At 31.5% G+C, this 16,547-nt stretch overlaps 1 protein-coding gene across 1 annotated transcript; it reads left to right on the forward strand.

Moving 5' to 3' along the window:
• Positions 1-5,855: 5,855 nt before the first annotated feature.
• LOC123259699 (sodium-coupled monocarboxylate transporter 2-like) lies at positions 5,856-15,701 on the forward strand. The gene is made up of 7 exons (XM_044720339.1): positions 5,856-6,093; positions 6,187-6,532; positions 6,597-6,751; positions 8,260-8,400; positions 12,647-12,755; positions 12,836-13,557; positions 15,523-15,701. The coding sequence occupies exons 1-7, from the start codon at positions 5,894-5,896 to the stop codon at positions 15,647-15,649; spliced, it is 1,800 nt and encodes a 599-aa protein (XP_044576274.1). The 5' UTR covers positions 5,856-5,893; the 3' UTR covers positions 15,650-15,701.
• Positions 15,702-16,547: the final 846 nt, after the last annotated feature.

Genomic DNA, 16,547 nt, shown 5'->3' on the forward strand with positions numbered 1-16,547 from the left:
GTAAAATAAGTGATAATAAAGTTAGAGGATGATAGTGATGGAGAAGACGTTTGTTCTCGTGGAATATAATGATCTTTCCATTATGTATAGATCTGGAGCCTTCATTTAAGGATAGGAGTATTATCCACTTGGCCATTCGCATTATCCTCTTCCTATATAAGTAAGGTGTGTTCATCTCGGTCTGGTCCCTTGAACTTTACCATCAGCACTCGGTCTCTTCTCATCTGGTGAAACTTCCACGGCTCTTATCGCCCTGTGTGACTATTCGCCGTTCGGCTACCCATACTTGAGAGTGTCTGAGTATCCTCGAGATCTTCATTCAAAGGATCAATTGTCTGATGAAAGTCGAATCGCTTTTCCCTCTGATATACCTATATATACATTAGATATTATATTCGCTCCTTTATCTCCCCGATTATCCTAGCCTTTTTCGTTTTATCCCAGATACTTTGATTTTTTCAATCATTAATAAGCTTCATTTACCTTTCGCTATCTCCCCTTCCGATCCGCGGTCCTCGGGCCGATAGTCATAAATTGATACGTAATTGATAATGATTAATGTCTTTCTGAGCTTAAGTCTGATAGAATAGACGTGCTATTTCATCGGAGCTATTGACTTAACAACTTTTCTTTTAATATAATTTTGTAGAAAATAAACATTAATGACAATTATTTTTAGTTTCTTCCTAGTATTTGAATAATATTTTATATTAAAAATTATTTAAGCTTCTTTTGCTTGAAATTGAATCACAATTCTCTCAAATTATTCAAGCAGTAATGCTAGCAAATTATTATAAATTGAAAAATCTATTTTGATAATACTAAAGTTGTAATATTAAGACATTTATCTTTCTCATCAGATGCATTTACTTGTCACTAACATGAAGATAACTGATGGAATATTATAATGCGATATATTTTAATAATAGATATATTTTTTTCAAAGGAATAAATTATTTTGAGATTAACGACAGAACTGTCAGTGGATCCGGGTGTTTGTTAGCTCGTAAATAATAAATGATTAAACTATTATTTAAACAAACAAGTGTTTGGTTGACGCACGGAAGGACACCTAAAACTCTTGAGTGGTTGGTTCCCTAGGGGTTGATGCTCACCAGCACCAGCATCAGGAGCTTGGGCTGTTTGCTATTGTCGCTTTTACAGTACATATCCTGTGGGTAAGCAAAACAGTCATTTTCCAGTTGTTTAACCTCAACAACAATTCGAGGGGTCGTAAGTGGACCAGTTCACCTCCGTCTCTCCTCTTCTTTCCTCTCTCTCTCTCTTTTTCTCATTTAGTTTTTTTTGTTCGGCATAACATATCTCATTTCTTCGATCTGTTTGCGTTGCGGCGTACACCGAAATAATAGCCTCCTCTTTCATTGGCCTCCAGAACTCAACTCGGCAAGGGTTGCCAAGAATAAAAAGGATTTGAGCCAACACTTTGTGTTCTCCTTGCACCCACATAATCAACGAGTCTACTATTTTATTTAACTTCTTACCACCAAGAAAATAAGACTCACTAAAATCCATTTTAATTCCCCAAAAATTATTTTTACATTCAAATTTATAGCAACCCCAAAATTTACGATTCAAAAAATAATTTCGAGATAAAAAAATCATAAATATTTATTCGCTGAAAATAAATATTTAAAGGTTAACATTTTATTTTTCTATCCAGCGTATAAATATATAAATATATAAATATAAATGTAAATATAAATTTTGGTAGATACACTGAGGTTTGATACTACGATTTTGAGGGAAGGGACACACATGAACCCACTGAAAGTTTCCGAGCAATTGATCTGTAAAACGATTCCCAGTACTCTCGCACGAGTAATCCACTCGTACTGTGAACTAGAATTGACGACCAACGGAAATGGGTAACCGTTGACCTCTATATCAAAATATATTATATCATTATACATATATTAATCATTATTATTATCTTTCTCATAATTTATAATAATCTATACTAATTATTAAATATTAATAATAATGATATAAAAAATAACTCGAATCAAAAATTTAATAACTTACATCCTATGAATAATTTATACGTAATTAACAGCTTATTGAATTCATAAAATTCATACATTTATCTATATATCTCCAGTAATTATATTCACTAAAAATCTATTCATAAAGCTAGAGGTTACGCTGTCTGTTTAATTTATTTACAATCGTCGGAGTAGAGTCTAAAGATAGCACCAGTGAACAAAAATAAAAGATGGATCTTCATTCTGGAAATAAAATCTAAAAAAAACAAAACTCGTGATGTGAGAATTAACAAAAACAATAGTTTTTCAGATAGAGACAGGCATGGAACAGTTGAAGGGACCGAGACAACAGTAAATGGACACACACGTGACAACTGGATAAAACGAGGCAACGCACATGTGTTGCCCAACACACGCTCACTCACATTGCTGTGCTATAAACTCTAATGCTATCTATAGATACAATATATGTATTACACAATACAGGGTACAGAGTATAGTGGATGATAGTATGATATGCTATAGAGAATGTAAGTTATCCTTCTGTCACCCTACTACGGTCCACAACCTGGTCCATGTAACCATATCAACCATATCAGCCATCCCTGTGAGGCACAATATATGTATATCTATATTTACATGTATGTATATGTATATGAACAAACGGTTGAGTACAAAGTAATATATATATATATATATATATATATATATATATATATATATATATATATATATATATATATATATATATACAGTAACGAAATCTATAGAATAGTTAGGAGTGGAGAATCTATCCATCTATGTCTATATATACATATCAATTGTAGTGACGTCTCTGTCCAATATACGATACAAATCGAATTCGCATGTCACTCAGTACTTGTAGTAGAGAATTTTGGTGATTCTACCAAAGCGGTAACGAACTTCCAGAGCATATCCGCTTAGACTCCAGGGCAATCAATTTTAACAACCAATGTATATCTTTATATATTTATACGTATACATTTATAAGGATATCAACATTTAAACGAGAATATATTTTTTTTTAATGAAAATAAATATTTTTTTAAACTATATCTTATTGATTGGAGGAAAATATACTTTCTCCCTTTTTAAAAGAGTTGAAACAGGCCACTATATGTACTCTCAGTGAAAATTCGGCAGATACGAAACTGTTGTGCTAGATTAAGCAAGCTTAATTTTGGGAGAATTAATAATTTTATTATTTTAGTAAAATTAATCAGTCGAAGCATTAAAATCCTTGCGCTATAGTTTGTTTTTCCCTTGGAAGACCGATCATCAATTACTAAACCGGGATTTAATTTAAAATGCTTTTTTAAAAATCTTTCAGTGGTTGAGCTTGAAAAATTTATTCTTTTCAAATAAATAGTTTTATATTTTTATCTTTTTCGGCGATGAGAAAAAAGTATAAATCCTGTAGTAAATCCGTGGATTTTCACAATGCCATCCAAGATCTCAGTCTTATATATTTCTTCTTCTCTTCTCTCATATTATTTTTATTTTTTGTTAGAGTTGAGAGGCATGGAGACGCGTGGTGCACCTGATCGCGTGCACTTTATGCCCGTCGGAGCCCGATTCTCACCCGGAAAAGGTACTCGTGCTAACTTTAAACTTCGCCCACCGATTTAACGGATTTCTCGTCATCATCCCACAATCTCGAGTTAAATCCTTCGCACGAGGCGTCAACTCCAAACCCACGTAACTTTACCACAATTTATTTTGTTATGCTTTGTTTCATTTATTTTTAGTATTTTTCTCCCGTTCCCACAATCAAAATGACTCCACGCTCTATTTAACCCGCGAAATTAAAAAACTGAAACCCAAAAATAAAAAATCAAAACCCAGTTTATTTTTATCAATAAAAAATCCGTGTCTCCCAACTCCTAGATATGTTGTATATATATTTCTTTCCTTTCTTCCTTTTTTTTCTTTACACTTTATATATGTATATCAGCGTTTTGTGTTTTTTTTATTTTTTTATTATTTTTTTCCATTTCCGAGACATCTTTTGGTGCGAAGAAGGAATCTAGGGCAAAGAATCACCCTCGTGGAAGAGAGAGTATCGAGAGTACTCGCGACTTGTGTCCTGATATACGAGATATGCATCTGCATTGATATATTTATTCACATATAACACAGACATCTCTTCAGGTCTATTTTATCTCTCTATATATCTTATGCATAAACATGCAATATTATTGTAAAATACAAAAATATAAAATATATATATATAATATGTAAAGCAATTACAGTATAACTGGATGAAGCTCATCGGATTAACTTAACTATTATCCAATGTGTTTGCTATTAAATTATTTGCTGAGTTGGTGTAGTTAAGAGTCTGACTTAGCATAAACTAATACCACTACTGACTCCCGACTCCCGACTCTGACACTCCCGGTACTCCAGTCTCTACCACTTACACTGGTTTTACAACTTATATTATTATATACACTCCCACTACTTATACTTGTATTCCACATAATACTGCTATAGTACTGGCATACCCGGTACCCGGTGTTGCTATTATAAGTAAAACTATTACTACTGAAACTTGTGGTGACAACTGTCTGACTTGATAACTAAATATGTATCTCTAAGTAATAAAACTCAATGTTATATTAGAGTTGAAATTCCCTTTATTATTTATTTTATTAAATATTTGTGCGATACTAACTCGATTAGAATAATTAAAATTTTTTTATACAAAAAAATTCTACTATTTATGGAAAACAAGGGCGTTATTTTTGAGTTCCATTAGAAGCCAAAGCTCTTTTTAAAATATTGAAATATTTATTTATTATTTATAATTTGCAATATAATATTATTGCGAAAAGAATAGAATACAAAATGTATAATTCAAGTGAAAAGTGAAGCATTTTTCTACACAAGCTCAAGCCTTAGTGCCCTTGTAGTATCTGATGCATTCGTTGTAAGCTCTCTCTCAAGTGGTGGATTGAATACTCCAAGGTACTCTTCAGAAGCTCCCCACATCCCTACGAGCATATTCTCTCGAGGATCGAAATAGGAAAAATCCAAGAGAATCTAGGCTCCGAGGAGTGCAACAGAAAGCTACACTATAGAAAAATGATTCAAGAGTACTATACATTTTTATTTTTTTTTCCAGATCTTTTTATCACGTAAACTTTATTCTCAAATTCCATTTACCTCCAGTCCTTTTACGTTTATTCCATTATTGATAATTGGATTCAGTTAAACAGCTAAAAATAGTTTAATAGTATTATTCACATTATATCTTTTTTTTCGACCCCGTTGAGCAAATATTTTTTTTCTTTATTATATATGATAATGAAACACACATCGATTAATCTTCATATTTCTACTGCTTTTATTCATCCGTGCTCAAGACTTTGTTGTTTTAATTACACAAGGCTTATTACGCCTCAGATAATTATTACTAAATAAAATAGTCAACTATGAGTTATGATTGTTGGTGATGTAACTGAGATAAAACAAGGCTTGCTGCAATGTAAAATTAATCGTCACTAGCAGCGTCATGCTGCTAAATAAAACAAAGTCAACACATATAATATCGATTTTACCTTTACTCACTCTTTTAATTTTTCCTTTAAATTATTAATGGCTTCAAAATTCAATAATTTAATTTTCAAATGACTCTTATTATCACTCTGCATAACTTATATATCAATCTTATCATTTGATAACACTCACGTCATATTAATTTCCTTAAAATCAAATAATTAATTATTTTATCATTATCAGTAATAAATCAATACTTTCCAAGGTAGAGATTATTTTATAAATTATAAACTCAGCGTTTGTGCTAGATACTTACCGTTAAAAAATCAGTTCTCATCTAAAAGTTGTGCCGGGTGTTTTAAAACAAAATGTTTAATTCAACAGAAATAAATTTTCTGGACGTTAAATTGAGCTGGACAGACTACATACTTTTTGGAACGCTGCTGAGCATGAGTGTACTAATAGGCGGGTGGTTTGGATTAGTGCGAAAGCAAACCACCACCACTGAATACAATTTTGGTGGTAAAACGATGAATTATTTTCCTGTGTCAGTGAGCATTTTGACCTGGTAAAAATAATCCTCAATAATCAATTATTAATTATCTAGACTAGAAACACCAGCAAATAGCCAATAATTATGAATTATATAATAATTATCCAGCCATCTGTCGGGGATAGCTTTGGTCGGCGTACCTGCAGAAATTTATCAGTATGGAACCCATTACTTGGCAACCATTATTTCAGTTATATTAACTGGTTTGGTAACAGTCTACATATGTTTGCCAGTTTTTTACCATCTCCAGCAACCAAGTGTCTTCGGCTACCTCCAGCTCCGGTTTTCTCGTTCCACTAGACTTATTTACTCATTTTTCTACATCACCACTCTGTTTATTTACGTCCCGATCGTCATTTACGTTCCAGCGCTGGGCCTTGCCCAGGTCACCAAAATAAGTATTCACGTAATTGCGCCGGTACTTAGTATCATTTGTATAATTTACACGAGCTTGGCAAGTATTTATATTTTATAATAACTTACAAAGAAATTAATAACAACAAGTCTTAATGTGACAGGGAGGATTAAAGGCCGTTGTTTGGACAGACACATTGCAATTTACAATTGTAGTTATCAGTATTGTCGCAATATTTGCCATAGGCGTAAAAACTGTAGGAGGATTCGCTGAAATTTTTCGAGTCACTGATCAAGGAGGACGTCTTATTTTTCTTGAGTAATATATTTTAATAAAAACTTTTTAAAAATACTATAAGCTTAAGAAATTATCGAATTCATATAATTAAACTTGTTCGATAGTTTAAATGTTTACACTGTAAAAAAAAACCGGCGTGAGTCCATGCGGTGTACGGTGTTAAAAATTCCGGTGTTAAATTCACAACTGAAATCGGTGTAGCAGTAACACCGGTCGTGGTGTAAATATTTTTTTTCGGTGTTAAATCGGTGTTATAAATTTTCCGATGTTGATAATATTTTAAGTAACACAATTTTTATAATTAAACTTTTTATGTTTAATAATTAAAGATAAATAATCAAAAAAAGTTAATATTTCATTTAGAAAGTTTAAAATAATAAAATATAAAGTAGATAAAAGTTTTTGATTAAAATAAATACACTGTAAAAAATTTCGATGTAAAAATGGACCCAGATCATTTTACACGGCCGTGTAGTGTGAAATAATGGTGTGAAATTCTCTCGGTGTAAATTTTCGATCCGTGTTACTTTAACACCATTATTAAAGGACAATTTCAGGACATCATATAGATAATCGGAAACTCTAAAATAGTGGATTTTAATAATTATTTCATAACTTTTAAGATTTTCGGAATACTTTTAAGATAATTTTAGAATCAATGCAATTTATTTGAAACAATTTAGTTGAAATTTTGTCGTTAAATCTTATGTGGAACCTTTTTTGAATAATCTTAAAACATTTTTTTAACTATTTGAGAACAAATTTTGAATACATTTGAGACATTTTTGGAGCATTTTTTGGACAGTTTTAGAGTGTTTTTACAACAAATTTAAAACATTTTTAGAACAATTTTACGACAATTTTGAACGTTTTTTAAATGATTTTCATATAGATAATTTATTTTTGCACAGCTGTAGATTTGTCATGTTTAAAACATCCATTATATTATGAGAAACATCATGGTTACGATAAAAATAATTATTATATTGTTCCTAATCATTTAATATTGTAAATACTATTTAACTTGTCGTATAACATTCATTAAATCGATTTCTGAGTAATTTTATAAATTGAAAATTCTTAAATAAATGTTACTTGTCTCATTTTGATAAATATTGAATATTAATTGTGTTTTATGGATCATGTAATATTCAAACTCCGATACAGTGTAAATTTATTCTACTATTACACCGGTATTACACCGGTTACACCGATATTACACCGGTTTAACGCCGGATTTTTAACACCGCAAAAGAGTACCGCTACACCGATGTTAATACACAGGTGTTACATAGCGGTGTTAAAATGAGTCCATTTTAACACCGCTTGTTTTACAGTGTAATGAATACTTTTTAATAAAGATTGAAAACTCGATAATTAATTATAAACGAAAAAAAAAATTATACATAATTAAATGAATATTTGAAATGGTACATTCGGTATTGATTTTTGCTTAATAGTTTATATTGTTAAAAATACTTTTTATATACTTGAGCTTATACTCTCGGCAATAAATAATTTTTTTTCAGCTTAAATCCAAGTCCTTTTGTCAGAAATAGTTTTTTCGCAACGACTCTAGGGATGACTTTACATTTTTTTGCAATAATGAGCGTAAATCAGGGCGCTATACAAAAACTTTTGTCTATACCAACTCAAAAAAATGCGGCAGTGTAAGTATATTTACAAATAATCTTAAAAAATATCTACACGGAAAAAAGTAAACTGTAAAATTCACTCGGATTCCAGTTAATTTTTATAGTTTCAAACAGTACAGCGGACATCAGGGTGGCAAAAATATAAATATTACAGAACTTAACAGCCGAGACCAATGATTGCAGTTTCAATCGGCTTAGCGAAACGAATGGAAATTTTGAAAAAACGTTTTTAGAGATAATAGATCATTTAATAAACTATTTCACCACAAAGCGTTTCTTTCAAAAATTTCATTCGTTTCGCTAAACCAATCGAAGCTGCAATTGCTCTGCTGTTGGGAGTGCGACAGAGATAGTTCCGTTGAACTCCGTGAGAGCAAAGCGAGAAAAAGATGGTCTCGCCTGTTAATGTAGAAAGTGTAAAAGCCACAATTTATAATTTAATATCGAAAATAAGTGATTAGTAGCTGTCACTATAGTAAATAAAGACTCTCTCATCTTAAAAAATTACAGTTTCAAACAGTAAAAATAGCCATTTCAATATATAGTCCATACTATGATGAGGAGAAAGGGAACTCAAATGAGGAGAAGGGGGTCTCACTTTGGGAGAATTTAACATTTGAAACAGTAAAAATTATACTTTTAAAATCAACAGACTCGATAGAGTCTGGCGCCAAGTTCCGTTCTCAAGCCAGACTACCGAGTGTGTATATGCCGTAAGTAGAACGGTTTTTTGAGGTTACAAATTTTTTTTCAAATTTATTTTGATTTTTTTTTTATATGATATTTTATAATAGTAGTTCATGCTTTTTATTACGCGTATTACTTGATTATTATCAATTATCTTTATAATTTCTATTTAAAATTATTAAAAATAATCAGCACAAACTATAGCGACCCAGATTTTTAGATTTTAACTTTTCTTTTATGTATAAAGCGGACGGCCAGAGACTAAATAATATAAGGATGCATGCTAATCTTATAATAAATGGGAAACTACAGTGAAAAAAAGATATTTGACAGCTTGCAATTACACGCGCCAGGCGGCGCAAGAATAACTTTTTCTGCCCTCCAGGCGGAAAGTGGCAACTTTCGGCCCGCTGCGCTAAACGAAATTGCCGCTTTCCACCTCTGTCGGACAGAAAAATAGTATACAAACCTATGGCAGGAAAATAATAAATATCTCAGATCACATATATGTCGACCTCGGCTTCGCCTCGGGCAACATATATGTGTTCTGAGACATTTCTCATTTTCTTGCCACAGGTGTGTAATATACTATTACATGAACTATAGCTTAAAGGGGATAGTTTGCCACCGGAAATGTATTAAATTAAAATTGTCAATTTTTATTATAATTAAGGTAAAAGCCCCAATAGATGATCACGTACCAGTATATGATCATCTATTGGGGCTTTTACCTTACAAAAAATACTGAAATCCGAGCAAAAACAGTTTCACTGTAAAAAAATCGCGCCAAGTCCACGTTCATAAGACTATTAAGAAAAAAAAATTTTATTTCTTTACAAAAAAATATAAAATAAAAAATTAAAAAATCCAAGTAACCGATATGGTTGTATATGATTTTCGGAAATTAAAAAAAATTTTTTTGTAAATTTAAAAATTAAAAGAAACCAATTTTGGAACGTACTTGGTGTGCATGATTGTGTACTTTAATTTTTTTTAAAAGTCCTAGTAGATATATTTTAGGAATTTCATAAAAAGTGAAATATTTTGTAACCACGCACACTAAATACGTTCCAAAATTGTTTCTTTTAATTTTTAAATTTACAAAAAAATTTTTTTTAATTTCCGAAAATCATATACAACCATATCGGTTACTTGGATTTTTTAATTTTTTATTTTATATCTTTTTGTAAAGAAATAAAATTTTTTTTTCTTAATAGTCTTATGAACGTGGACTTGGCGCGATTTTTTTACAGTGAAACTGTTTTTACTCGGATATACATTTTACCAGTCCAACCCGAGACAAGAATTTGAAGCTTGAATTGAAGCTGTTGAGACTGATTTCAAGCTTAGGTTAAACTGTTCAAGCTGAATTGAACTTAATATGAAACTGACTAAGCTGAATTGAAACTGAAATCAAACTGTTCAGCCTGATATAAGCATTAAGGTTCAAACTGATTTGAAACTGAATGGAACCAGAGTATTATTTAGGCTTTCCAGTTTCAAACCAGCATCAACTTTTTGAGCTTTTTTGACACTGAACGACCTTCTGTACAATAAAATATGAACCTGAATTGATGCTGACCAAATTATTTGTTCGAGTCAGTCTGATAAAGTTGAAATCAAGCTCATTTCTTTTATCCTATCAAATTGAATATTCTGTTTTTGAACTGGAGAACCTGATTTTCTAAGTCAGATATCTTTGAGTCTTAAAAGTGAAGAATAATGGAAGTTTTTTAAATCTGAGAGCAGCCTTGTGGTTAACGTTCCAGACTTCGAATCCTGAGGTTCCGCGATCGAGTCCCGTCCAGAATAAATTTCTTCTATTTGATTTTTCAGCTTTATTAATTAATTGTCTATAAATAGAATGTTCATACGTACAGTACACAATTAAGTTCATTGATTATCGTTGTGATTTCAATTCATTAAAAAAAAAAAAAAAATTAATAAAAAAAATTAGGAAAACGGTTGACCCTGAAGGCCATCCCTGCAACTTCCCGCTAATTCCATACGTAGGCGCTTAAAATTGCACCAATGACGTTTTTGAGCTCTTCGAGCTCAAAAATACAATTTATGGGTTATTTTGAGCTCTCCGAGCTCAAAGAGATTGCTTTCCTATGCTTTAAAGCTCTTCGAGCTCAAAAGTCTGATAGAGATTTGATAAGACACTATTTTTTGAATTTTTAAACCGCAATAACTTTTGAATGAATAAACAGATTTTTACGCGGTTAGAAGCATTCGACGCAGTTTTTCAAGCCTCACAAAGAATCTTAAATTTTGAATTGATCGCGCTAGGAATTTTGGAGTTATTTCGAAAAAACACTTTTTTCGGTTTTCTTTTGTTCACGATATCTCTCGAATGAATCAACCGATTTTGACCGGACTGGTGGCGATCGACGTGGTTTTTTGATGTTAAGAGCTGATTAGTTTTTGGAATTGAACCTTTAAGCCGTTTAAAAGTTATTCCAAAAAAACCACATTTGAAAAAATTTTTTTTTTCAGTTTTTTTAAGATTTCTCAAAATCTATTGATCTGAATCATTCCAAATAGTTTTCAAAATCTAAGTTTGGTCAAGCCCTTTCGAATGGCACCAACCGCGATGAAATCGGTCAAGCCGTTCAAAAGTTATAAGCGGTTCACATACTTTCACACACACACACACACACACACACACACACACACACATACAGACACCGTGACAACCTCGCGGGGATAGTCAGGGAAGCTTCCTATGACCTTTAAACGTCGAGATCTGATGAAAACTCGATTTTTGCAAAACGGGGTGAAAACAATAACTTCCCGATTTTCTTAGCGGGAAGTTAAAAATGTAAGCAGATATATAATATTTTTAGAAAATTTATTATATTTAATTTATTATAAAAGTCGCCATTCAATTTTCTAAATTCATTAATTAAAACTACGACATCAATAGAATACATCTCATTGATATCACAACCGCGAACACAATCAACTACACCAAATTATTATTAACGAAAATCGTTCTCCGACTGCCTAAATTATCAACCTGTTTTAAAACTGAATGACTTTTTTTTTATCATCAAAATGAACCTTAAGTTCAACCTGATGCTCTTGAATCGTCGAATATTCGGAACTAGAAGGTTCAACTCAGTTTTATCTTCAAATACAGTTTTCTATACTAATTTTAAAACTGCAAAAATAGTAATCGATAGTTTTGGCAGTTTCATTCCAGTCTTCAAATTTTTGCCTCAGGAAGCAGGTCAATAATTATAGTTTCATTTTTAGCGTTGCGTTTAAAATTTACCATTTGTACTTTGTAAATATTGGCGTTGACTGTAATAAAAATTTAGTAACTTTATTTACTGTTTGAATATTACTGTTTGAAATAGTATTTTCTTCCATTTAAAGAATAAATTGTAGCGTTTAAATGATAAATATTATAAGGAGAATAGTAAAATCACGATTTTACTGTTTGAAATGGTAATTTTTAGCAGTTGATCATTACTTATTATAAATCTACTATTATTTATTACAGTTTACTTTTTTCCTAGTATAAATACGTTTTTGATAACAAAAAAAAAGAAAAAATAATCCACAGAGCCACGCTTATCACGTCAATAATGGAAATATTCATGAAAATATTATTCGTTTTTATTGGACTAATAATATACACTCGTTATCGGAATTGTGATCCAGTATCCACAAAGGTTGATCAATGAATAATAATCAAACATTAAATAGCTGTCATGACATTTGCCTGAATAAATAATTCAAATTATTTTCACAGATAGTCGATCGCAGTGACCAAATTTTTCCCTTTTTCGTGATGGAGGTCACTGGACACATTCCAGGACTTGCCGGGTTATTCCTAACGGGGCTGGGGTCTGCTGCGCTTTCGACAATGAGCACAAATCTCAACGTGATATCAGGAATCGTCTACGAGGACTTTATAGAGCCCTGGATGCCGAACAACGCCGCGAAAGACGCGAACGGAACCAAAATAATGAAGCTCCTGGTGGTGATCGCGGGCTTCATTTCCATAGGCCTCGTTTTCGTGGTCGATGGTCTGGGAACTGTTTTTCAGATCAGCATAAGTCTGAGGTCCGTGATCGACGGGCCAATGGTCGGGATCTTCTTTTTAGGACTTATGGTCCCGTGGGTGAAAGCCCGAGGCGCTTTGATCGGGACATTTGTCTCTTTTGTCTTTATGCTGTGGTACGTCGGCTCCAGCGAGTATTACAAACTAAAGTTCAAGACGTTTTCCGACACTTTGCCAATCAGCGTTGAACAATGTCCATATCCGCTTAATAATACTGTCATACATAGTTCGCCGTCTCCGAGTGAGATTGAGGAAAATAGTATTCCGTTGATTTATCAAATATCATTTTTGTATTACACGGCAATTGGATTTATTGTGATGTGTGTTGTAGCAATTTCAGCGAGTTTTATTTTAAAAGAAACTGATATTGATAACGTTAATCCCGAACATTTTACTCCATTTGTGAAAAGGTAAATTTTTATTCCCTTTTTTTTTCAATAATAAAAAATATTTTTTTCAGAAATGAATGAAGAATTTAAAACCTTTTAAAATAAATACTAACAATGTTGTTTAATATTGATATTTCGTATTTGTAATAGACGTATTGTGTTTGTATTTTAATTTTAAACGTTACATTTTTTAATAATAATAAATAGCAACCTTGCAGTCACTATGTGACTGCCGTGACTTGTGAACTTAAAAAAATTAAAATTTTGCTTTATTAAATAATTACTTTTGTTAAATTGTATTGTACTTTTTTAACTAATGACGTTTTTAAAAATATAAGCTCATCCTGATGTTACATTCATCAAGAGCTTTCATTTGAGTACCCACATGCATTTTGATATATTTTTCATATATTCATATATATAAATTAGAGATGGAAAAAGCGCGCAAAGAATCGATTTTTGACTTTGGAATCGACTTCAAGTTTTTCGATTCTTGAAGTCGATTAATCATCTCTGATAGTCGACTATTGTGACTTGAGTCGACTTTTTAGAAATTTAGTAATTCTTGCATAAATTGTTAGATATATTTGTATTTTATTAAATTATGATCGTATAAACATACTTTTTGAGTTTTTAACATATTATAGAAAATATTTTATGATAAAATTGCATACAGTTTGACATTGAATAATAAAATTGGATTTTTAACTAAAAAAATAAAATCAAATAATTAAGAAAACCACATTTCTTCATCGATCGATCATAAGAATATAAACTCATTTAAATGTTGAGGTCATAACCGACCTCAACTGGATTGCAATTAGACCTGCATGTGAAAATAACCGTTCGCAGGGTACAGAAGTTGCAACTATTGGCAAGTACTTTTTAGCTACACTCCATACGGAAAAAAGAAAACTCGAAAAATTACAGTATAAAATGTAAAATCGGTCCCGCCGTAATCAAAACTAAAAAAATTACAGTTTGAAATAACATTTTTCTAAATTCAATTTTTTAATTTAATATTCAGAGCTTTCAATGTAAATATTACATTTTACAATGTAATTCTTATAAAACCAGTAATAATTACAATCTGAAACTGTAATTTTTCCAGTTTTCATCACGAAGCGCCACGTTGCATTATATACTGTAATTTTTCGAGTTTTCTTTTTTTCGTGCATAGATAAGGAAAAATCTCTTTCACATAGATTGCACTTAATTTTACTTTCGTTGTTAATTTTTAAAAATCTGTAAAAAAGTAAAAAAAAAATCATCGAGTAAAACTCGATTCTAATCGATTCAAGAGAGGATCAACTCGATTCTGAAAACTCGATGATTTTCAGATAAAAGTCGATTTTTGACTAAAGTCAGAGTCGACTTTCCTATCCCTAATATAAATATATAAAATATATGAAAAATTGATGTGGGTATTCAAATGAAAGATCTCGATGAGTGTAATGTCGGGGTGAGTTTATATCTTTAAAAATGTCAATAATTTACAAGATACAAGGTCATTTCTTAGTTATTGACATTTTTAAAGATCTAAGCTTATCCCGATGTTACACTCATCAAGAGCTTTCATTTGAGTATACCCACATGCATTTTTATATATTTTTCATATATACATATAAATAATATATAAATATATGAAAAAAATGATGTGGGTACTCAAATGAAAGGTCTCGATAAGTGTAATGTCGGGGTGAGCTTATATCTTTAAAAATGTCAATATTTCACAAGATACAAGGTCATTTCTTAATTATGTATCTAGAGAAAGTATTTTCGAATGCAGCCTAAATATTTATAATAAATTAAATATCGGCGAGAATGATATGAAACCTTGAAATGGCACAAATTTAAGTCAATACCTTTGTAATAACACTAAATTTCACTGAAAAAACCTATTTTATCATATGACTATCCTGGGCACAAAATTTTTCTTATTCTCTTAATAATATAAATAATTCCTGAATGTTTTTTTTTTTTCAGATATATTTCAAGAAAAAAAGTCTACAGAGAAGTACCATCGAATGAAGAACACAGAGTAGAAATGAATTTAAAAGAGACTGTTCAATTAGAGCCGAAAGTACGAAAAATGTCAGCGACCGAAAGATAACATAAAGAATAAATAATAAATGAATAAATAAAAATTTATAAATATAAAGGAGTTATAAAGAATAAATAAAAAAGTAAAAGTAATAAAAGCCATTGCAGGCAAAGTATTGTAGATCAGATACTCTTTAAAGTCAATACAAGTGAGAGATTGTAATTTCTAAAGTGTCCTTCCGGCTATACGCTGTAGCTGCAGAAAAATCTTTTATCTTTTTGTATAAACTGAAAGTTTAATGGTGACTATAGCGTTGAGCCTCGTAGCTTGCTCGTATAAGCTGATCCTTTAAACTCTCGCAACTCAATTCCCGCCCTGAGCACACAAAGCGAGCTGGAGCAAGAGAATAGTTGAGCTTTCTCATACTCTCACACTCTCATACTCTCATACTCTTTCACTCGGTCGCGCAGCTTGTTTCCCATCATCGATCCCTTCCGAGGAATTGGGCCAGCATTGACGCAACCCCCTTGCTCTCTCTCTCTTTCTCTCTCTCGCGCCACCGCCTTCTATTCGACGTGTCCGGCCAATTATTTATATGTCAACTTGTTCTATTCTATTTCTACCCGCAGCCACCCCATCAATGACATCAATGACATCAAATCACTGTGACACATGTACTATTTCCGTTCTTCTGATGTTGTTGTTGTTGTTGCTGTTGCTGTTGTTGTTGTTGTTACCATTTATATAACTCATGAAATAAAATACAGTAGCATTCACCGTCCAACTCCAATCAAATATTAACAATTATTTTTATTAATTTGTTTATCAAAGATTAATAAATAGATAACAATGCCGATGCCGAACCCAGTTTTATTTGATTTACGTGGAACGAATAAAAAACAACCGAAAAAGGACTAAGTAATATAAGAGAAATAGCTGAAGAGTAAAAAAAGAGAAATGAAAATAA

This window comes from Cotesia glomerata, linkage group LG2 (genome assembly GCF_020080835.1).
Source record: "Cotesia glomerata isolate CgM1 linkage group LG2, MPM_Cglom_v2.3, whole genome shotgun sequence".
Taxonomy (NCBI): domain Eukaryota; kingdom Metazoa; phylum Arthropoda; class Insecta; order Hymenoptera; family Braconidae; genus Cotesia; species Cotesia glomerata.

What these genes read in the sequence shown, in the direction of transcription:
- LOC123259699 (XM_044720339.1), top strand. Translation starts at nt 5,894, where the DNA reads ATGTTTAATTCAACAGAAATAAATTTTCTGGACGTTAAATTGAGCTGG. An exon ending in TCAGTGAGCATTTTGACCTG is followed by an intron (nt 6,094 to 6,186) that starts GTAAAAATAATC and finishes ATAATTATCCAG; the next exon opens with CCATCTGTCGGGGATAGCTT. An exon ending in GTGATCCAGTATCCACAAAG is followed by an intron (nt 12,756 to 12,835) that starts GTTGATCAATGA and finishes TTATTTTCACAG; the next exon opens with ATAGTCGATCGCAGTGACCA.